The sequence below is a fragment of the Anopheles coustani genome, chromosome 2 (assembly GCF_943734705.1).
Source record: "Anopheles coustani chromosome 2, idAnoCousDA_361_x.2, whole genome shotgun sequence".
NCBI classification, from domain to species: Eukaryota; Metazoa; Arthropoda; class Insecta; order Diptera; family Culicidae; genus Anopheles; species Anopheles coustani.
This window is the reverse complement of record NC_071289.1, coordinates 24,991,289-25,015,446: the sequence shown is the minus strand read 5'-3', so window position 1 is coordinate 25,015,446 and position 24,158 is coordinate 24,991,289. Positions and strand designations below refer to the sequence as shown.

At 43.1% G+C, this 24,158-nt stretch overlaps 1 protein-coding gene across 1 annotated transcript in view; it reads right to left on the bottom strand.

The window, feature by feature from the left end:
- LOC131264141 (laminin subunit alpha-1) overlaps positions 1–24,158 on the bottom strand; it is a 94,230-nt gene that overhangs the window by 63,377 nt on the left and 6,695 nt on the right. Inside the window, exons 2-3 of the mRNA XM_058266429.1 lie at positions 8,615–8,798; positions 8,200–8,365 (exon numbers count right to left, since the gene is read on the bottom strand). Coding sequence (XP_058122412.1) covers positions 8,200–8,365; positions 8,615–8,798 — 350 coding nt within the window. The remainder of the gene's footprint in view (positions 1–8,199; positions 8,366–8,614; positions 8,799–24,158) is intronic.

Sequence of the window (24,158 nt, the reverse complement as noted above, 5' to 3'; positions counted from 1 at the left end):
ATTCCCTACGATATGTGCTGAACGTAGCGTTTCTCGTCACTGTATCTTTATATTTTATATTAATTGCTTTTCCATGGAATGTGATGTAAACAGTCGAAACTTGTTTGACCACGAAAAAGGCACGAAAGCAAAACTACAAAGATAAGATAATCTAACAATATTAACGCGATAGGAGAAATTAAATTAGATTTCTAATTGATTAATTTACAGTCCCAAAAATATGTTCCAGCTCGCGCATCGATCGTTTACCGCACACGATTTAAATAATCAATGCTCGATCGCTATCGTTTCGTTTAGGGTTACCGAAGCGGCTCGATCTAACTGTTCCTGGGTCTAATCGTTAGTAAATTTTCCTACCGGCGAAAAGCATAAATCTGTTCGATGAAAAATGTTTCGGAACATTCCCATCGACAGCCGACCGGTAGAAGCTGTTCAGAGGAAGCCTTTGCCAAGTGTGGACCCTTTGCCATCCCGGTTATCCGGGCATGAAAGATCACTTCCCTGCCAGCCAGATCCGCTGCTTGCGCGATCGGATCACCCGATCGGAGATTTGTGCGGGACGATAAGATGAAAAATGTTTACACGATCCCTCCCCGACGCTAGACGCCGGAGACAAACGGTACGAGAGCAGAAACGGGGGAAAATGTGAGATAAATTAATGACGTAAAAAATGAGAAAATCCAACCGGAGCTACCAAACAACGAAACGATGGTGGAAAAACTGCAAGAGGGAGCGGAAAAGGCTGTGACAAAAAATAAAACAAATAAACGGAGACAGTCGTGTGGTCGTTTGTCCCGTTTGCTTGTACATCGGTGCTATTATTCACTGGCCTGTCGAAGCCAAATACCTCCCAGGATATTGTCGTGATTAATTCAACTACACTTCAGCTTGGCTGAGCAGCTTCTGGAAGGCACACCATGTCGCCCGATGGTGTAAATGTTCCTCACGACAAAATGCCCGAGCATCCGATCGTGATAAAGAGGAAACTTTGCTGCTCGTTATGAGAGTTAACAAATGGGGCCGGCGTTGAGATAATTTCGTTTCCAAACCACTCAATTATCAAGCATGGGAAAACGGTATCGCTATCAGCGCAAATTGTGAACAATTCAATAACAATTCACCATCGTGTGGTACGTAATTCATCGCCGTGGAGTTATTACACATTGCGCCTCCGATGCACCAGATAAAAAGGTCATCGTCTAGTGCACCCGTTCCGAAACGGAGAAATGGATAATTTGCCTCTAGGACTCAATTATGCAGTTTCTCCGCTGGGGTCCAATTTCACGATCGTCATATGACTCGCTCCTCGGGCCATAAAGAGTCGTGTGACTGCACACCGTCGCATCGAGTGACTTCCACCGCGAAGCTAAATGTCTTAATTTGGCCCGACAAACAACCCACAATCATGGCTCATAAAATACGATTAGTTAAGTGAACGCGTCCTGAGTTCCACCATCCAAACCCGATCCCTCCATGGGTGTACTGTTTTGGGGTTTGGTGTAGTTTTTTGTTTATTCTTTCATTCTCGAAGCGGAACTACGGAATCGTTTAATCAAACCGAGTGCGCTTCCAAAATCTCTTCCCATTCCCGAGCGATGCTGGACGATTGGGTAAACCCAACATTGGCCGGGGAAGGACATTGGCCGCGGTTAGTTTGTTCTCCCACACGGCCCCTCGGGCGAGGTTATTTATTCCGGTTTGAAAAGTTGCCCCAAAAGATCGCACCCGACTGGAAAGATGCATTCGCAGTGGACTTCTGCTTTCGCAATCCATGTTTTGTTTCAACTGCCTAAAAATAATCCGAACGATTACATTCATTAATTGTGTCCGTCAGCAGAAGGCGGAGAAGTGATTTTTTGTTTGTGGTTTTCGAGTTGACTTCACCAAAACGGTGTAAATCGTTGAACGCTGCCGGGTTAAAATAAGGTAAGTCAAAGAACAAACGCAGAAACCTTTTGCAAATTGAATTTCATTTTCGGTATAGTTAATTTATAAAGCATTGGAAGGAAATAAAAAATAAAGCATTTCAAATAAAAATAAAATAAAACTCAACAGAATTTACGATCCCTATTGAACACATTTGATTTAAGACAAATTTCTCAATGCTTTCAAAAATTTTCATAAGTTTTCGTAAGTTTCTACAAGGCCACTATTTTTATAAGTTCTGTCGCTTTCTTCATTTTTCTTTTGTTCTGTCGATGACGAATAAAAAAAACGATTTAAAAACTCCACAATGCAGGAGAACAGAAAATGATTGCCAATCAGTGTGCATTTGAGTGTATGTGGGAGTTACTTTCGAGGATAATTTATTGAATCACCCGAATGGATAAGGTGCCACCGCGTTAAGGACTTTGCGGAGAGGAAAATAACACACTTCCCTTCTTGAGACTGTTTGAAGTCGTACTTCACTTTACCACCCTAGTTGATCCTCTTGTACAAAAAACGTAAAAACAAATTCAAAAACAATGTTCTTGGCGGCATATTCGAATGGAAAAATAAAACAAAACCTTCTCCGTTCGAAATGGGCAAACAATCTCCAGTGGTTGTTGTTATTCTCACCGTTCGCGAGATGCATTTCTTCAGCACTCGACCGTCGTATGAATGTACGGTAGAATGTACCGGAAGAAGAGCAAAGCAAACGTGTCACGCCCAGGTTCGGGGGGGTTCAAGAAGTGTGTTGTCTTCGAGTTAGCGATCATATTTCAAGCGCACCGAAACAACCGAACTACCGCAGCGCTCGCCGGGAGCATCTGTTTACAAATCACTTTTCCGTGGTTAGATGCAAACAAACTGGGCTGATTTTATAGAGTTTTATGTTTAACCTAGGCGGTCGAGAAAGTGGAGGATTTTTATGAACCATTGTAAGTATTACTACACGCGTTCTAGAATTTGAAGATCCGAAGTTGCGATCAAAATTTTATTGCTCAATCGTGTGACCTTTGTTTTTACTTTCAACTCATGCCCCTGAAATCGTTTTAAATACCATCAAGCCACTAGCAACGTTTAAAACAGACATCATTCAGTCATTTCCAGTCTTGCTAATCATACCTTGTGACAAGACGTTTCCATTTGATATATGAGTGAGTGATACGACCAGCCCAACGCCACGTTCCATCTCAATCTCCACACGTGAAGGCACAATCTTCAATGTAGGGCAAAGCGCTAATCTGTCCGACGGACGGAAATTTAGTTCGTTTCAGTTTCACCAGCCAACCCGTCGACGGGCTCGAACGAAATGTTGAAAAAGGGCACAGCTGCCAGTTTTCTCAACGAATATGCGAGATCCCCGAGCACGTGTGGTACACGAAACCCTAAAACGGGGGCCCTTTAAGCGTCGATTGAGGTGAGTTTTCAAGCGAAACGAAAGCAAAAAAGACAAACGACCGAACCTTCCGCTGAAGGGCCCTGCCCCGGAACGAAATTGGCACCGGAAACGTAGCTGGCTTCGGCTTGGGAAATCGCTTGGAAAGTCTTGGTAGAGAATGTGCATTTTTGGTCGCTTTTTGGGAGTGAAGGGCAGCTCGACCCCAATGGGGAAGGTATGTTAAGCCCTTTGTTACTTTTTGGGGTGGGCAAAGGGGAGGCAATAATGGAAGCGAAGAAGAGATTTATCGAGAGGAAGGAGATTTAGCTTTTTGGGGGATGTTCAAACAAATGATTAAGAATAAAGGTTTTTCCAGCATAAGATGTATTTTAGAAAAAAAAAAATTGATAAGACATTTTGTTGAATAATCACAAACATTAATTGATTCGTTTTTCACAATAATCTTTATCAACGCGAATGAAGAAATTATGTTCAACTGTATGTTGTGAATTGCAGTCACGTTATTCGATTCCAATTAAGATCACAAAACGCACAGAAGTACTTTCCAAATTCCGATTCCGGGTTTCCCTTCAGGTGTCTTCCGTTCGCGGCTCAGAGCAGAACACAAAAAGGGTGCATTCTTTCCAACCCGCAGTTGCAAAGAAACTTCCTTTCACTTGCTGACAATGCATAACAAGATGTTTGGGCACTTTTTTCTTCAATTTGATCGCATTAAAAGCACGCCCTCGGATGGGCTCAACGCGTCCATATGCGTCCACGAAATATCCTCGCCGATCCGTCCACGATGGTCACTAACGGATCGAAATGTTTAAAAATAAAGCAAAGCGACAGTCAAGGTTGTGCCGGCCGGCTTTTCCTGGCCACTCCAGGTTCAAGCACGTACGCAGCATTCGGTTCGGCCCATTCGGCCCGGCCCGGAATGGTACTCATTAAAACATTCTTTTTGCCTTTCCCGGACCTACGGCACTCGCTGTAAAAGGGTGGACGTACCATAAACAGTGCGCTGATTGGGGGCTCGCGGGAAAACGGAACCACAAACCGTTCCTGCCGAGGTGGTCCCGTCGTCGGCCCGGGACATGGCCATGCCCATATATCCGCGGTGCGGTCACCAAAAACAGGTTGATAGCATTGTCCGCTTCCAATTATAACGAGACCAGGAACGCGGGAGACTTCCCAATGCCTTGTGCGTGGTAGATTTTCCCGAACACATCCCGAATGGGCTCCCATTCCCGGGACGGTGAGTGGCCTCGGGCCGGTGAGCCGGAGTGCGGTTCTTTACCGCCGGTCGAAGATTGATCCGATCTACATTGCCTTCCGTGGTTGTTCAGAGGTTCCCAAAAACGGAATTCTAACCCGATCGACTGACGTCCATAAGGAACAGCGAGCCTCCTAGAACCCGCACGTACATCTCCCAGCCTGAAAATGGTTCACCAGTAACGGAACGGTTCGGTTCGCCGGTGAGATAACGGGCGGACAATATACATTGTTTTCTATGTTTCTTTTCTTTTTGCGATCTCACATTGATCCCGTTTGTACCGTTTCGACGTAATGATGATTCGAAACTGTCCATAACCAAATCAAGATTGTTTGTGTAGAAGAACCTCATCCTTAAAAGGATCTCGATACAGCGGCTTATTACCTGTTGCATACTGTTCGCAATTATTTCGATAAAGAGTCAAGATAAATGGCAATAGGATATTGAAAGTTGTAGATTTGATAGAAATAAACATATTTAAGGACTTCGTTCATTTCATTTTTTCGATTTCCTAGGGAATGAACTCCAGAACTAATTTATCAAATTGCCTCGAATACAAAGAACGGCTTTTTTCCAAAAAATACAGTAGATATTTTCTTTTTGCATTTTCTAAAAATTGAACCTTTCATCCTATAAAGTACTTTGCCTGACTAATGAGATTCCACCTGACCAGGTCACCAAATTCACATAAATAATAACGACAGAACCCTATTCAACCGCATTCCACATTTGGTAAACCAATTTCGGTTTATTTTATCGACACTAACGTATTGGAAATACTTTGAACGAGTTGCCCTCGAAAATTGAACGTTCCCTTCGCATCGAAGATGCTGCGTTCGATAAGTGATGTTCCTTTGAGGAACAAAAAAGGTTCTCGTCTGCACTCTACGGGGTGCATCCGGAGCCCACAAGATTTCGAAAGCACTTTTATATGTTCCTTCCCTTTCGCGGCACGGGTCAAGTGCAGTAACCAACTGCACCGAAACACCGGCGAACCTTTCGCGGGACCGAGATTAATTGCAGGGCCATTTTTCAACCTTCCTAACGATCCCGAAATCAAAACCCGGTTCGGTTATCCAAAGATGGCCCTACGATCGGTTCGTTGTTCGCCCTACGGAAAGAAGAAAGGAAGAAAAAGTACAGTAGACGTTGGGCCAAAGACGCGAGCGAGAAATTTCGCACGATAAATGCGAAAATGCGGTGGACTGGATGAATTAATTTAATTATCATCCTGCACTGACGCTTCTGGGGCGACGTCGCGCTCTTTGATGGTCGCCACTACATTCACTCCGCTAAAGAAGGTAATTATTTTGCGCTCGGAAAAATTTCGTGCAACTGTGCGGCATCGTTAAAGTACAATATCTTGCTTCGTGTCAAGCCGTTGGGGCGTACTTTACACCAAGAGGTGGTCATAAAACAAATTGGAGGAAGTGAAAGAGCGACATTCGTGGTCAACCATCATTAATTACTCAATTTGGTATCATTTAAAATCTTGAGAAGCACAGCGAGCTCCTGGAATTTTATAAAGCATTGCTGTGCACAGTAATTGATTCTGAATGGGGTTACTTTTAAACATACTCGAAATAAACCATTTACATTTAATGCATAAGACTGGTCTTTAAATTCATGAGTGTCGGAGTTCTCTTTAAATTGTTTTAAAATTAAATGAAGCAGAACCTCTCACGAAAAAAAATAAGCCCAGAAAATCGAGACGAGAACAAAATCGAATTAAAATTCCTTTTGAATCATTCGTCTCCGAAACATCCCTCGCCAACCAAAGGCACCCATTGTTCTTTTTGTCATGTTGATGAACTGTCACGTGTGCGTCTTGACAGCTAAGCCGACAATGTCGTACGTATCCATCATGTTCATCAGAATTTGAAAAACCATGTCGCCCCCGTACCAGAAGCGGGTGTAATTCCACGATAAAACCCAAATTAAACATTCCGAAAATCTTGACACTAATTTGATGACGGCCGCTCGCGCCAACGATGCTTCCAAAGATTCCCGATTTAAGGCGGATAATCCCTCCGGGCATGTGCCGCCCCGGCCGGGGGCTGCCAAGCCGAGCGGGTCATAATTTGTATTCAAATCAAATCGACACCTTCCCGTAACGGATGATGCGATCCCTTCGTATGCTGCGATCGTCTGGGTTGAAAATCCCCAGGAAAATCTTGCAGCGAGTCGCGCCAGGAAGAGGAGACTCCCTCTTTCGTTCGGCCAAACCAGCAAGCGGGCAGGCACGCGGCCGGGAAGTTGCCATAAACAGAACCAACCGGGTCGAGAGCAAGACCCGGCGCGAAGAGATGCAGAGATTAGAAACAGATGCACCCGATTCCGGAACGGTGCCCTGAAATGTATCCACCGTTCTGGTGACCCATACCCCATTCGTACGTTCTCATCTGGCGCGCTCCGAGCGTCTGGAATCGGTTCGGTTCGTCCCACGTTTCTCGTCAGGCGACAAGTTCTCGGAAGGTGAAGCCATACGCCGGCCGACTGAGATGCATCTTGGGAACAGGTTAAAAAAATCGAAACACAAAATAACACACTCAGAAAAGATAAACAAATTTCTACATGCACACAGCCGAGATCACAGGTTAAGACCATGAGTCACAGTGGGACAAGGCAGGCAGTTTCGTGGCCAAACCATTGACATCAAATTAGAGCAGACGGAAACAAGTCTTTTGTTGGAAACTAGGAAGAAAACATATTCTTGTTGTAAAACGATGATTAATTTCCGCGTATGATTAAGTTTTGTTTAGCTTTAAATATTTTGGAACAATTTCAAAAGATACTTTCAAGCCGCTAAAATTATCTTAACTGTGTGAGCAAAATGAAATAATTGTATTTAAAAGTAGTAACTGTATATATTTTCTTTTATGAAATATTTATTTATACGGGCAGTTTTCGTCTTAAATTAATTGCGTAAAGGTACAACAATTATTAAACTATTTTGTTATAGTTTAAACCATCCAGTTTTTGTATATTATAAATCCAACTATGTTTGAACTCATTAAGTTCAACATTTTGCATATTATGCGGTGCTGCTGCCGTTTAAGAATTAGATCAAGCAAATCCTACCAGAAACTTAGGCATTAAGGCTTATGGATCTCGATTTTCATTTGATAAAAAACCGTAATGGATAAATTTTCACCACCTTGCGACTGTCTTCTTGCTTAGTGTCATCTTCCGATCGAAGCAACGTTCCGTGCAATCCTCACACGATGCACCGAGGATTTCTAAGGCTTAACGGCACTAGACTTCCCTCAACTCGTCGGATTTCGACCGTTCTTATGCCACTTTCGCCCCCATCGCCAGTGCCTCCCGCCCTCGGGCCTTCCAGCCTCCAATGATCCAACATGACACTTGGAACCAAACAAACCCGCCCCGAAGTGTGAAAGGTTAAATAGCCCTATCGAATTCTTCCCTCCCAAATTCGGTGTGTCGGGTGGTTGGTGCATCAACACTTTGCGGCTTTCGCGACCGACACACACTTCAAAGCAAACCGAACCGGCCGCCCGGTACGTTTGCGTGGAGTTTCGGAAGAAGATACCAGTTTTGGTTGGTGAAATCATTTGCGCGTTTTTTTCTTCTTCTTGAGACCGTCCCCATCGCTTACCTGGCCAAGATCGAGATTGATCGTCACGCGATCGTTTTTGGCGCCCTTCTGCAGCGTCGGACTCTGCCACCAGCTGTTCGTCCCGTCGACAATGTTCGTGATCGGGTGGCGCTTCTCCGGGTCGGGATTGTTGGCGTCGCAGATGCCGCACTGCGAGCCGCGTGACCTGCGCCCAAACGTAGTAAGTGGAGCGAAAATATGGAGGGAAAAACGAAAGACAAAAAAAAGCGACATATTAAAATAAATACAGTGTGGAAAAAATCTACTAACGGGTGACCCGACAGGACACCCAAACTCGTCAACCGAGCGATCGTCTCTAGCATGTCGTTTGTGTCGCATTTTATTAAACTGTATATGTGCACGAGAAAAACATAATAAAACTCGACAAACAACACGCCGTGGCCGACATTCTTACCGTCCGGTGCTCTCCTGCGTGGCGCGACAGTACTCCTCCCGTCCCGTCTGGCCGCAGGTCGCGTTCACGGAGATTGTCGCCCTGAGGGCTACATTAAAAAACGATGGCCACAAGCCGGACGCCTTCGGAAGCTGCTGCTCGTAGTCCGCCGTGGACACCGTCAGGCCGGAAAGTAATTTTAGCTCTGCAAAAATAAAGTCACACGAAGAGAACGAATTATGAATCGGAGATGACAGAAGGAAAAAAAGGCACATTAAGAATTCCGGAGCCAACGATATAATTAAACCGCTCCAGTCGGGCGTTAGGTTAAGCGCAAACAGACGCACGATGATTTTGGGTGTTTTTTTTTAAAGCAAGGTAATAATTTTATTTCTCCCCCCACAGATCATCATCGAAAGCCTCTGTATGATCCATAGATCAAAGTAATAATCGTTCTAAAAATAAATCCAACTCAAATCCCCCGTGTGTTCCAATGCTTTCAACCTAAAATCCTATTCCTTCACCTCGTCAGCATCGAAGGTCATAAAGAAATCCAGCCCGGAAATCCCGGACCATCTGCCACGCTCTACGCAAGTGTATGTAGCATGAAGCAAACCTTCACAGGGGGTCATTAAGTTATTTTCACCCCGAAAACGCTGTCTTTGACACGGTCATTTTGACAGTATTTTGAAGGGAAGCGCGACCCCAAGTGCACTCGGGAATGGCGAGTGACACTTTGAAGGAACGATCTTCTCACGGCACATAAATTTCCGATCATTTCCATACAACCAGGCACACCAGGCCGTTATTGGGCATTTTCCTTTTCTTTACCAATAAATTATGCCAAAGGGAATGTTTTAAATTGTGCCGAAACTTATGACCCCAATTTGGTAATAAACAAAGGCAGAACAATAATCATTCTGACGTATCGAGCGGAGAATTACTTGTCGGGAGATTGATGAAATTGCATGCCTTATGATGGTTGGAACCTAAAGTTTACGAGAGCCACACATCGTTTGAGATGCAGGTCGAGTGCAGTGACAACTTTATAGATAGCCGGGTGGCTTATGGTCTCTCAGAAATAAACAACCTTGGAAATCATACCACTGCACTGGGAAGAGGAGGAGGGGTGAGGGGAGAAATAGATGGATGCTGTATGCATTTATCTTGAACAAAGAAAAATAATCGCTTTAGCCGGGAAGTGAAAAAGAGCAACGGAAGGGCAACCGCCTTCGAGCTAACGGGACCCCAAGCTTGGGTGTATATTGAGATGTTTGCTGGGCTAAAGCCTACCCGAGAATCTGCTCAAGAAGCCTTTTATTATTAGTTTACGATGTGTCGCTTGCGCATCGTAATGGCAGTTTTATGATGGACTAATAAACACCCTCCACTAAAAGCTAGTGAAAGTTTGGCATCAATATAAGTATGGTTTTCTTAAGATGAAACTGTTGAACAAGAAAGAGATGGTGAGGAAGCAAGGCAGCAGTTAATGTAATTAATGTGGTCTGTTGCTGTGCAAGCTCAACGAAATTGAAAATCACTGTATCTTTATGAGAAATTTAAAATCCTGGTAATGAAAATGATTTTTATTAATCAACACAACAATATGGAACTTTTCAAACCATTGTTCACTTTGGTTTGCTAGAAAACCAGAAGCACCATGATGCATGTGCCTTCTCGAATCCCCCCAATCAGCTTACATATTAAATACAACCATCTGAAGGTAAGGAAATGGCCACCGTTTAGCTTGACCAAAAAAGGTTCTCGCGAATCCACCGAGACACTGTCACGGCACGAATTTGGCGAAACCACTTGTTGCACGACGGATAAAATATTCATCCTTAAGGCCCTTCGGCAATGCCGACGCTTCCCCCGGCCCATCCTCCCATCCCTTTCTCGCCACCTTCAAAGCACCGACCTGCCGAAAAATACTGCCCATGTTCGGTTGTTTTTGTAGCCCACTGCATGGTTTCCTCGCCGAACACCGAGAGCGGGTGAAAAAAGGCACTATTTGCCCCGAAGATACCACCGCCGCCGCCGCATGTGGCGCCCTTGGGGGTGGTGGGGAAACTGTCTTCCCGTTTTATCAATTAGGCAATATTTCATAATTAAAGACACGAGAACCTTTTCCTACCACGACGCTGGGAGTTTCCTCTTTTTTTGTTTTGGTGGGGGTTGAGGAGAAGGGGAGGCGCCAAGTGAACACCGTCGCACGGAGGGGAACACGAAATGGCCACGAATACGACGACCACGACGGCAGGCTGCATTATGAAAATTTAATATTGATTTAGTGTTAGCGATCAGCGATCGTGCTGCTGCTTTCGCCTGCAAGCTTCTTTTGACTTCTAATGCAACCCGTTATACGTTTCCCCCATTCCATTCGGTTTGCGTGGTTAAAACGTCTTCATTGTGACCGGCGTCAGTTTTCCTCCTCCCTTGCAGACTCCATTTTCACACACACACACAGCGCACCGCGTGAATCATGTGCATATGAATCGGTGCAGCGACAAAATTAATGACGTTGGAGGAAGACTCCTATTTACGGAGCGGTTTGTTTCCTAGGATCTCTGTTCTCCCGGCCGCCCGAATCCCGCCCGATAGCATAAGATTGTAAATGGAGATATCAAGCGAACAAACCGCTCAACGCTAGCGATAGGAAAGCTGACTACTTTCGTTCTTCGGCATGATTTATTGTGGGCATTTGTCTTAAACGGCCGTTGTCGTTTTCTTTTTCCTACTCCACAAACCGTCAAAGGCACCCCGGCCTCTCGGCTTAATGATCATCGAACAAATCGAGTGTGTTGCTGCTTCCCACGAACCGACATGGTGGCGCACGTACGTGCCGTACATTGTCGTCTATTTAATTAACACTTCCCGCGAAGCCATTATGCTGCACGGCAAAACGTTTGCTGGTGCTTGATTGAATCGTTTGAAGTTTAAAGAGATGTACTTAGCTATTAATACGCTGGTGGCATTTATTCACCCATAAATCATTCAGGGGTAACATAAACAGTTCCTAAGCAGTTTCCTGCTTCCTTGAAGGTAGCTTTACGTAAATCGGTTAATCGAAGAAAAAAGAAGTTTTTTTTTCTAATTTTTTTGAAAAAAGCGGTTGAAATAAATAAACATTCCACGAAAAATATTGTGAGTAAAAATCCTTCAAACGAAAACAACAGAACATTAGACGACAATTAGAAAATTAATTAATTTTGGGTAAGTAAAAAGTTACAATCAGAGATGAAGAACCAAAAAGAGTGAATGGTTTTAAAATACAGAATTATTTAGCTAGCTCAAACATAATACAAGGTGGAGCAGATAACTTTAATTAATCGCTTATTTACAAAACCTGTTCAAAATAAGACTTAATTGAAAGATGGGTTTCCGAAATGTTGTTATCATCCAAATCATACAGCATTTTGCTTCCTGCGACTTTGGGATTTTCTAAAATATATTGTCTAAAATGACAAACTTTGGACCCTAAAAAAAGAATCCTACTTTTAAAAAAATTATTTAATTATTAAAATTTTAACAACAATCATAATTGTTCTAGAGCAGCATCATCATTCCACAAACGTCGTAAGTTCTTCTCAATCTTCAAAGAAAAAATGTTGCTTAGATATAGTTATTACTAACTGACGTTACCATAAAGATGTTTATGCTTATTTCTTTTCGGTTTTACACGAGTTTTGTTTATTATCGCTTGGAATGTAAAATCGTACAGTTCAAACGAGATCGTTTGCCTTCACAGATAGTTTGATACGTAATTTGACGGCTCTGTTTGTCCATACCTTTTGTTGCACTGCCCAATAAAAAAAAACCACATGGCCACTAGAATGTGGCCATACAGAGGTGTATTTAAAAAACAATCAAGCTACCTTCACACAAACTCCATGCGATTTTTCGATGCAACAGTGCGCAGCGTGCGCGAGTCGTAAAACTCCTTCCACCCATCGTTCGGATCATAAATATTCAAATCGTTGCCGGGTTTATGAGCGCGTTTTATGCCAAATTAACTTATAAATCGATGCTCCATACCTTTAGCCCACGATCAAGCGATGAAATGCTGCAGGGTCTCGCTTGTTCCAGCACATTTGCGTGTTCTTTACTTCCCCTCCCGAGATGATGCATTGTTGTTGATACGTAAAGAACAGCATGAATGCACCGGAATGTACCTGCCTTCAGGAACTCGAAAGCGTTTTCCTCACGCAGAGATGTTCCAAACCAAATATCGATCAGCGCTGCGAAACATCTTATGCTCCATTGTGCAGCAAGCAATTGGATGCCTGAATTGGACGTGAAAAATTGCGATACAATAACAAGATCGGACTTCATAAATTTTACTGCATATGAAAAATAACCTTTGTCCGTTTCGGTGAGATTTTGGAGGTTCCCCAACATCACTTCCAACACCCAGGGAGGGTTTGTTGTGCATGATTTGGTGCGTAAATCATAATGTTTCAGATCGGCTGCGCCCGATTTTGGAGCCGCTTTTCGCTGCACCGTTCCAGGGATGCACATTTATTTCATCAACCCATTACACGTTGCGCCGATACAGGCCACTTTCCGATCGGCCACAAAAATCGAACAGAGAGATCTTTTAAAGCAGCTTACATTCCCGGCCAACATTACACCGCACCGACACGCGTGGTGATCAAAAGGAGAAACCCATCACGGCGGTTTGCTGATGGATTTTCTTCGCGCGGTCGCTTGTGGGGAGGAAAAGAACCAAATTTAATTTTACCAACAATAAACGATGTTTGTAAACACGACCGACAGCAAATACATGCAGATACGCAACGGAGAACCGACCGAGTGCGTGCTGCATCATAAGGATGTGCATCTTTAAAAAAATGCCGTACGCGTTTGCGCCGCTGCGTGTGTCTGTTATGCATTTTTGTGTAAACAAACACGGACGGTTTCTTCGAACGGGGAAGCCAACAACGCAAGAACGGGGAGGGTGGTGTGAATAGTTCTAAGGAAAACCCGGACGGCTGCAAAGGGTGAGCCATAAAATGCATATGCAATCTGGGATGCTGGACTTACCAGGAAGCTGCTTATGGCCAGCCGAAAGGGAACACATGAAAAGTGGCTGGTACCGTGCAGAAATTTTAATTGACTTTCCATGTTTACTAATTCCATCGGCTGTCTTATTATTGATCCACATTTTTTTAACCAGATTGTCTGTTAATGGACGATTTGTAAACATTTATGTCTTGTGTGCAAATATACGCTTAATGGAGATCAGTTGACATCATGTGAAACATGGTCCTCTTATTAATGTCAATGTGTCTATTAAAATATTAGACATTTTTGAAAAAATTAGATCAAAGTATGAATAAATGCAGAACAATCGAAAAAAATGTTGTTCCGCTCTATTTAATCACCTACTCGATTCGTCTCATGACAAGCCATACCATTGGAAAACAGTTTTCCCGTTAATAAAACTCCCAGCGAATGAGCCATAGTCGCCGGTACCGCTCAATTGAAACACTTCGTCAAACCGCGCGCTAAGACGCATAAACACTTTGACCTCCACTTACTCGCACACACAATAGTATAGCATGCCGACCACGCGACCCACCGGGCGTGGAAACTGCTCAAGTAATGATCTACTTACCCTCTCCCACCACGCACCATTCCTCGTCCGACGAGCACCACCCTCCGACGGAGAGATAAATCTTTTTTTACGGTTTGGTGACTAATGGCGCACGTCTACAAACGTCGGTGACTTTTCCCTTCATTCAAACAAACCGTGTTTTTTATGTTGTTGTTGTTGTTGTGGGGGTACCCTCTTGGTAACCGTTTTCCCCTATGCTCACCGACCCTCCTCCGTGTCGTGTCAAACTGCTTTCTCTGCCCCCCCCCCCTCCCCCCCCCCCCCCCTTTCTGTTGGCCAAAGGGTAATGCTTCGTCGGTGCTATTTTTGGCAGCATCCCAAATGGTGGCTGCGTCTCGAACGAACCAATTAATCTGACGGTGGAGGCACAAATAATGCAACTTAAAGGCAGATACAGTGAGCGTATTTTGTTGAACTATTTGCGCCTGCGCCAACGTCCAGCTGGCAGGGAAATGTTAATGAACCCATGTAACGGAAAGTCTGAAGCAGGCAGCAACATAAGTCAATAAACATGAAAATGAGTGGTGCACATAACTTTGGAAAGGTACTGTTGAAAGTAAAGTATTGAATTATTCATATTGGAACGACAAATTTGTGGTTCGGTGAATTTAGGTATCTAAATGATTTCTAAGAGTAACTTCTACGCACTCTGAGGAAGTGACTTGATCCCTTATTATAATGTTCATATTTCATATTATTTCGGTTAGTCATTATACTAGTTTGGAAATTTTATTCACTTTGATTATTTTTTCCTGTTTTTCAAACTTAGTTATTTTGTTTTTTCAGTAATTTTATATTCAAAAACATAGTCAATTCCTGAAGTCAATCAAACAGAACCTCAAATTAGACTTCTCTGGAAATGTTCAACAAAAACCTTGTTTTGTTCCTTGTACAATTCTTGTTTGTACATCTATAGCATTTTTTTTTATATTTTACATCCTGAGAAAGATAATGACTTCCTTTAATTCCTAAAATTAAACCAAAAGATATGTATGGGTTTTTATTTTGTGTGCTTGATTGAAATTATACATAACCCTTATTCACCAAAGTGATAAACGCCTCCAATTCCTTGGAAATCGACCTTCCCTAACTTATGTCATTTTTTACGTCACACCTTTATCTACTTCAGGAACTCTTGAGAATCACTGCTACAGCGAAAAAGGTTACCAAGACAAATCACCGCATAGACGTATGTAGTGCATCTCGAGCCGTACCGTGAACGATACGTCACTTCCTGTGTCCTGGTCTCGGTCTGGCACGGCCATGCGTGTGATGACGAGAAACGACCAAATGACAGACGACGGCTCGACGACGGAACGAACGAACGAAACAGGGTGTCACACGACGAAGACGACGACGACGACGTTGGTGGGTTCCCGAGGCACCCGCCCGGCCATCCCGAGCCGGAAAGGGAAGTGTTTGAGTGGGCCAGAAAGAAAATAAATCCACCGCGACGCTGCAGTATATCTTCGGCACGGCATCGTCTGTGGATGATGAACGGGAAATTAACTTCAAACATCCACCTACCGGCCTTCGAAACCCTCCGAATCTGGCCGAGATTGTGCATGAATCACTCACACACACACACACACACACACACACGGGCGCTCGGGTAGACCAACAAGCGGGTGCGTGAAGTGCGTCCGCGACGTAAACAGTCGGTTTTGAAGTCGCGACGACAGGCAAAAGAGAGAAAGCCACTGGCACAGAAGAAAAACGCAGACTCGCGGACGACTCCAACCCTGCGCCGCTGCCAGACATTTTATGAACTTGAACTGGGAAGCTGGGAACGCTCCACTCGCACACCGCCGAAGCACTTGACACTGGCCTCCTGCCAGTCGGCCTCAGCATCGGGTTGGTGTCGAAAGATGCGCCACGTCAGGGCCAGGGTCTGCGAGCAGCGAGCGAGTTTTGTAATATCGATAATACGACTTAATTACAACGGGTGCGTTGCGTGGCATCCCGAGAATGTGCTCGTATTGTCGCAACGAAGTGCATTCCTCCGTCACCGCTGGAATGGCCAGCCACTCAATTAGCCAAACTCTTGCCACTGTGGCTGACTGAAATGTGCAGTTGCACGCAAGTTATCGACGCATTGCGCTGATGCAGGGTGATTAATTGACGAGGAGCACTAGACGCGGGCCGACAACCGGCAAACAAACGTTATGCACTTTTCCGTCCCGTTCTTCGTGCGTGCTAGGTCTGCAAAGCGCCAGCCAAGGAATGCATCATTTGAAGAGGAAGCAAAAAAAAACCAACACACCCCATTTCATGCTAACAATCTTGCCTGATGCGGCCCTGAAGCACCCTCGGCAGATGCCGTAGTCAGAGCAAAAAAAAGAATGGACAAAAACATAGGGAATCTTAAGGCACGCTACTAATTACAGCAAGTAGCAACTTGTTTAGAAAGTGTTACATTACACACGTAAATGAATATGTTCATTGGTGGTTTGCTACCCGTTCTCCCGTCGCAATTACGACCGACAAGGGATGATGTTCTGTGATGAAGTATTGCTACCGACTTGCGAACATCGGTGCCTGTAGGCCACGACCCGCAATCGGTTGGTTGTATGGTGCCGCTCCCCAGAGCCAAGAGGAAGATGCTGCAAGTGTAAATGGCAGCAGTGATTGAGAATCATAAATTGTGCTTCACACTGGGTTTGTGTGAGGGTTGGAAATGTTCCGTTTTGTTTGACACGCAATTAATATGTATTACATTATATTTTAGTGTAGTGACAAGCTAAAAGATATTCGTTTGAAATGGATACTAGGGATTGAAAATATTTTAATTGATTTTTTGTTGTATGTAGAATAGCGTTGCTTCATAACGTTGGTTATAGTTAAAAAGATTTAAATTTTTCCTCCACAAGATACGGTTATAAAGCAAATATTATCTTACTATTTGATGAATGTCTCAAGTCAAATATTTTAGAACCCATTCTTACTATAAAATAATAGTTGAACATAAATAAACAAATTTATGAAAATAAATTTTAGTTGGGCTCTGAATAAAAAAAAAAAATAGCAAGACCCTACACCGACAAATGAGAAAAAGTAGAAACAGGTGATTAAAATATAAATAAGTAACATGAGGAATTTTTTACGATACTATCGTTTAATTGAAAATAATATAGAAGAACTAGCTGACCCGTTTGATGTTGTTAAAAATTGGTTTAACGGTCACATTATATTTCTTAAGTACATTTTACAATTTCATTGTATTTACCCTTTTTACGTCGTAATAAGCTTATAGTGAGGCTGCTAATGATTATCATCCTTATTTTGTTATTAATCAAGCAGACCAATTGAATGAACGATGTTTTGTGCACGCCTGGTAAGCCATGTATGACGTACATATTAGTTTTCTAAATTGGGTTTCTATTAGAGCTTTTTAAGAATCTGCTAAGGTGTATTGCCGATGTCTAATAACTGTTTGGAAAAAGTAGAAGCTGATGGATCCTGTAGCATTTGGACGTGCCTGTTTATGCTTAGCTAAAGTTTTTCAAAATTGCTCCATAACACCGATGAGTAAGGCAAGTTCAGGTGATCTTATCAGCATAGGTGAATCGTGGCACTACGGGAAGAGTTTACCTGAAATCACCTGAGAGGAGAAACACAGTACAGTTGGTCCCCGCAGTACGCGAATGTTTGGGACCAAACGCAATAGCGTATATCGAATTTTCGCGTATTGCGGATTCCTCTGCCATATCGTTTATACTTCATATTGAAGAGTTGACACTGAGAGAGAACCGCTTATTTAACTTATCTTCCAAATCACTAATAAATGTTTCATTTTTTCTATTCCAGTGCATATTAAAAACTTCATTCTACCAAAACAAAGTAAAATTGACTAATCAGAAGTCGAGCAACCCTATGAGCTGTCAGTTGTAAAAAATCGCGTATTGCTAATTCGCGTATATCGAGTATAGCGTACTGCAGGGACCTACTGTATTACTGGAACAATCTTTATTACACTTCACGTCTTTGAGTGTTCTGTACAGCGCCTCAAGAGAATGCTTCTTTGCCATGGTGCATTCTTCCCAGAAAATTATTTTTCACTGGTCCATGACCTAGGCCATGAGTGATTGATTTTTGATGTTTCATACGGCTTTTGGGTTCCTATTGATGTTTAGAAGTAGCCTAAATGATGAATGGGTCGTTCTACCTCCATTTTCAACTACAATTCCAGATGAAGCAACTGGTATTGCAATGTCATTGTTTGCTCGTATTTTGGAAAGCAAGAGCGATATGAGAAATGTTTTGCCAGTTCGGACTGGGGCATCCAAAAAAAGATACCACTTTGTCCCGTTGATACTGCCATGATAATGCGTTCGTAAACATATGCTTGTTCATCAGTCAACATTGATACGTTGTGAGAAACGATATCCAACATGACTGCAATATTATGCTGCAGTTCACGACTTATTTCAGTGTCCATCAAATTAAATGCACTTCGATTCGGCGAACCTAAAACATAACAATAACTTAGCGGTAAATTTTTAATTACCATGCAACGATCCTCGATACTAATCATAGCTTGTAGGACTAAATTCAGCGACATTAATGTTTGAACACACGTTTTGTTCTATCATGACTATGCGCCGCATTTTGTCCTGGTAACAGTAAAACTTACGCCACATTGGATTGCATGTAAACGTGACGAATAAGCATGCTCGTCCCTACTCGCGAGTTCATAGCCTCGCTGTAGTAACTATACTGAAATTCGTTTTCACAACACTGGTAAATGAGAAGGTTTTCTCACTGCTCTAAGCAACAATAATTTGAACACATATTCTACTACCACCAATTAACAACATTAGTTATTATTACCAAAAATTAACAAAGATTTTACTATCGTCACTTATATGAAACGACTTGTTTGAATTAAATTCACCACTTTTGTATTAAACTCACCACCACAGTATGTCAAAAGGCATGTTGCTGTGTCCGTTTATACTTGTTGTAGTTCACTTTATGTGTCATTGCTGAATGTAAACAAAACAAACAAACCAATGTATGACGATAGAAAATTGTAATTAATTAAAAAAGTATAAAATTTACAGATATGAGACATAGTTAAAAACCTATTCTCATACCTAAGGAACGTGTGTGCAAAGTTTGAGTTTAAATGGTTCAGTCGTTTAGGAGGAGTTTAAACACTAACACCGTGACACAAGAATTTTATAGATATAGATATACTTTGGTTATAATCCTCTGCATCAACAACAGCTTGTCATGACACTGTTTTTTCTGATCAAAATAATAGTTGAACAGAAATAAATAAAATAAAGAAAATAAATTTTAATAGCGCTATTAACAAAGAAAAAATGTCAATACCCTACAGTGTAGGGCCTACACCGACAAATGAAAAAAAAATAGAAACAGGTGATTAGAATATAAATAAGTGACATAAGGAGTTGAAATAATTTTAAGAAAATAAATTTTAATATTGCTCTTAATAAAGAAAAACTTGCAATACCCTACACCGACAAATGAGAGAAAAATAGAAACAGGTGACTAAAAATATAAAAAAGTGACGTGATGAAATCTTTACAACACGATCGTTTATTTGAAATTCAAATAAAAAGAATATACTTTGGTCAAAGTCCTCCCCATCACCAACAGCTTGCCTTGACAGTGTTCTAGAAAAACTTACCAACTCATGTCTCTTTTTATTTCACGCATGACCTTCGGAGTAGAACCATAAACACTTTAACAGCCGAGGTGTTGAAGTGTTGAAGGACCCTCCCGACGACTATCGGGTCGACGCACGCTAATGTCGGTATCGGGAGTCCCATTTTAGCGTCGATCTTGGCAAGATCTTCGTATACGATCGCGTGAGCAAACCTACCGAAACCGGGCGTTGCGTTCGAGAAAGGAAAACACGGGAAAATCAAATCAAATCGAAACCACCAAGAAAGGCATTGCACCATTGCGGCAACGTGTTCGACGAAGGCGCCATCTAAATTATGGTGCGGTTTCCTTTGTACCGAACCCTGGGCCGGGCGTATGCATATTGGGGTTTGCTCCCATTCTTAGCCGACTGCAGCTCGGTGCGCTTAAGCGTGCGTGCAGCAAACGGTCGGGACCACGTTCTCGCCATCGCTCTCGATCTGCTCGATCGAGCTTCGAACGAAAATAATCTCCTACCTTCGCAGAACGAAAAATAATAAGAGCACACAAACCAAAATCGAAACAGTCCGACGGCGAAATTACTTCACGCCATTTGCGTCCGACCACCGCGACCACGCTCGGGTGTTGGGCGCAATTTGCATGTTGTTCCCTACGTTTCGGGAGCAAGCGAAGATTATCAACAACCTCGGGCGTATGTGAGTGTGTGGTTGCGCAGTAAGGTGGTGCCTTATTTGGAGGCTTTGTCGGCCGGGTTACATTTTCCACGCCCTTCCCTGGAGGATGCTATTACATCAGCGATAATTAAACTACATCGGTCGTGGCCAACCACCCGCGACGCTTCAAGAACTGATGCATACACGCTTCACTTTGTTGCAAAAAACCTATAAACACTCAACATGATCTTATTAATTTTCGGACTTTGTTATTAATTTTAAATTTCTCCCTCAATCAAGCGATACATTTGAACCTGATTTAAACCTGATTGAAACGCCTTCTAAACATTGTAACGGCAGAAAAGGCAGTAACGGACAGTGATCCTCACAGAGAGAAACAGTAACATAGAGAAAAGGACGAGATAAAATGCAGCACGAGCCAGGGGGAAACTAAATAAGTGATTAAAGAACTAGTTTTTTAGTTCTACGCTTTGCAAAGTTCTTACTAAATTCTTAGAGTTGAACTTCTATTTCCTACTCACGTTGCAGCTGCAATACCTTTAGTCTTTAACTTTTATAAAGTAAAAGAAAGGAAATCAAAAGTTCATTTGTAGTACATAGAAAAGGAAATCAGACGTCAGACGTTTTGCTACATCCTATAATGGAAGCATCAACATGAATTTTCTGTACGTAACGTTATAAATGTTCTGTCAAACGAATTTCAACATGAAGCTGTAACAAAAATAATAACCAAATATATTCAGACATGCAGTTTTGCATATAATCTATGAAGGCTAGCAAACATGATCATTGAAACAGAAAATGGCATAACTAAGGTTTAAAGTTTCCAAATTCCTAATATGAGCTCAAATTTGTGCTAAACAAACAGCTTGAACTACTAGAATGTTTTACTTGAATATTTTTAGAGCACTATAATTGAATTCCAATTGAAATGAAACATTTGAGGTTATCGTTAAATAATGACGCGTTCTTTTTGTTTGATAACGCGATTACATTTTCTATGGAGTTTTGTTCAATTGTTTGAGTTTGTTGAACTGTTCTAATAAAATAGTGAATACAATGCAACCATAATCAAAGATAACAGATAGGTAACTTTATAGATTTAGCTTGATGTGGACCATATAACATTGTAATGCTTGTCGGGCTGTAAAAATCTAAATATCTTCCTTCTCTATCAGGAAGTACGATGTCTATGATTGTTATTCCGTGCAGTGCATCCTACAATTTCCCAATCCGTACTCCTGTCCTACATGCACCTTTCGTTCGCTCGCTTCCTTGCATCATAAATTCCGCCCTCGTACCGGATGCCCAACTCCGCACGCCTCCTTGGCGGGGTTCGATTCATCCGAAGAGTTCGCTCGCGTGTAAGTGCGCATGTCTAAACCATGGGCGATGCCCTTTGCCCCGGTAGCCCTTCGCCGCCGGCGCGTTGATAGTGCTCGTTGATTTGTTTATGCGCCCATCACTCTTCGGTCTCGGCCCGGGCCGTCTGTATCATTCCAGCCACCCCTGGTGATATGGAAAACAGCAGCCCACTCCCCCTTGCAGTATCGTGCGTCCGGCACGGCGGGTTTCTGTTCTGCTTACGCCGCTCATCTTTCCGAGTCATCCGTCCGATCGTTTTGTGGGTTTGTTCTACGGCTCACCGTGGCCGAGGATCTCCAGTTGCGACTTATCCCGTAGCTAAACCGGTTCCACCCGTCAGATGTGCTCCACCCCGACGACGGGGAGACCGATCTGGGCGATCGGTGGCAAACCACCGTACCGACCGGAGCTGAGCGTCGATGAAGATCGCCTATCAGCAGGCGGACGGCCACAGGCTCCATTTCAGCCGCAAACCGGGTTGTGTTGCATTTGACGTGATCTACCGGTAATTGCATACCGCCTGTGTGCATCGCGATGCAATCGCTTGCCAGCACCACGTGCGTCGTGACTTTTGATGTGGTAGAAGAAATTTCTCCGGCCCAGGTTTTGAATTATCGTATTTGTGCACGCCTCACCACGCTGGGACATCATAATTTCCTTTTCAACGCGACGGCACCCCGTCAAACAAGTTCATAACTGGGGAATAAATGTCAGCTTGAAGCCAGACAATTTGTTCACATACAACACGATGAACATTTCAGATTTTAAAATTTGAGGGATTTTTAGTTTACCCAAAGGGACTTTTTATTTAAAGCAATTGATTTTGTAACTAAAATCTAGCTAATCTAATCTTATAACAATACCAATGAATTAGTAATTTTTTTAGGTTGGTATTGGTGTGCTTACCAAATTAATGCCGAAGTATTTTTCACCAGAAGAACATACAATTTTTTAAAGAAAAACAAAGTGAATATAAACCAAAGGAGGGATAGCTAAAGAGAAATGGTTTTGCTCTTAGAAGTCCACCTTGTTTGAACAGGAGTAAACAATACTTACATTTGTGAAATTATGCAATCGTGTTTATTTTGAAATAGTTTTCGAAAATGTTCAAAGACCCAATCCAAGTTCAAATTGAGTTTGATTTCAAGGATCGAGCAACAATTAAACTAAATAAAATGTTTTTAAATTTATTTGAAACCGTTAAAAACATAATAAAATTATTGGCTAGCTTATTATATTTCTCAAAGGTACTTGAACTGGTTTTTGTCGGTACTGATAAGCAAAGAGTAAGATTATCCACTTCAAACTCGAACCTGAAGGAAAGGAACACCTCCAAAAAACCATCGGGACTTATTGAAGACGACCAGAAGCTACTCATCTGTTCATCATCATCATCTTCATAAGAACTCGCATTCCAATTTGCTTCAAACTTATGGCCATCGTTTATTGCATCCTCCAGGAAAAGCCACTCGAATGACCCAAAGCTTTACGGGAGATTTGTTTGTAGCGAGCTTTCCCGAAGAGCAGCGGGCAAATTCTTCGCGCCATCCCGTTGCTCGAACGTGATGCAGATGCTGTGGAGCCGTAGACGGTAACGCGCGCGCGGGCGCCCCGGATGCAAAAGGATGCGCCTTGGCATGATGCACTTCTAGGCGAAGCTATGAATTATTCATCTCGCCGGTCTGAGCCCGTTGGTGTTCGAGTGGGCGAACTGCGCAACGAGCTGTCGACGCAAGTGGAGCCGCCGGTACAAAGGGAACTCACTTAAAATGGCATTAGCCAAGTGGCGCCTCAGACCACCGGTCGTCCGAGCTCAACCCGATCGCTACTAGGGCCATCTTCAGCATCCCGGAGCCAGTGATCAGCAGCAGCTGTTCGGCGAAAAACACACGCTAACCACACGCTGATGCTGCGATGAGCGTGGTCGGGAAGAGATTCCGCTGAAAGGTATGATTATCGCTACCGGCCCTTCCGATGCTTTCGCGATTGGAGCTCGCTTGCTTGGGTGAAGTGGTTGGACTCAATGACAGCGCATCCGAGCCGACCAACAAGGATGGTGGATGGATGGTGGGTTGTGGGTTATGAGAGATGTTCACCCGTGATTTGCACCTTATGCAAAAGTGCAACCCATCGATCAGCCGGTTCGGGAGATCGGCCCGTCGCGATACGCCGACCATAAACAGGGAGGAAAAACAACATGCCCGAACATTAAAAGTTATGCGAGAAACCCGACGTCGACGCACAAATTGCACAACCCGCCGACGGGCGGCAATTC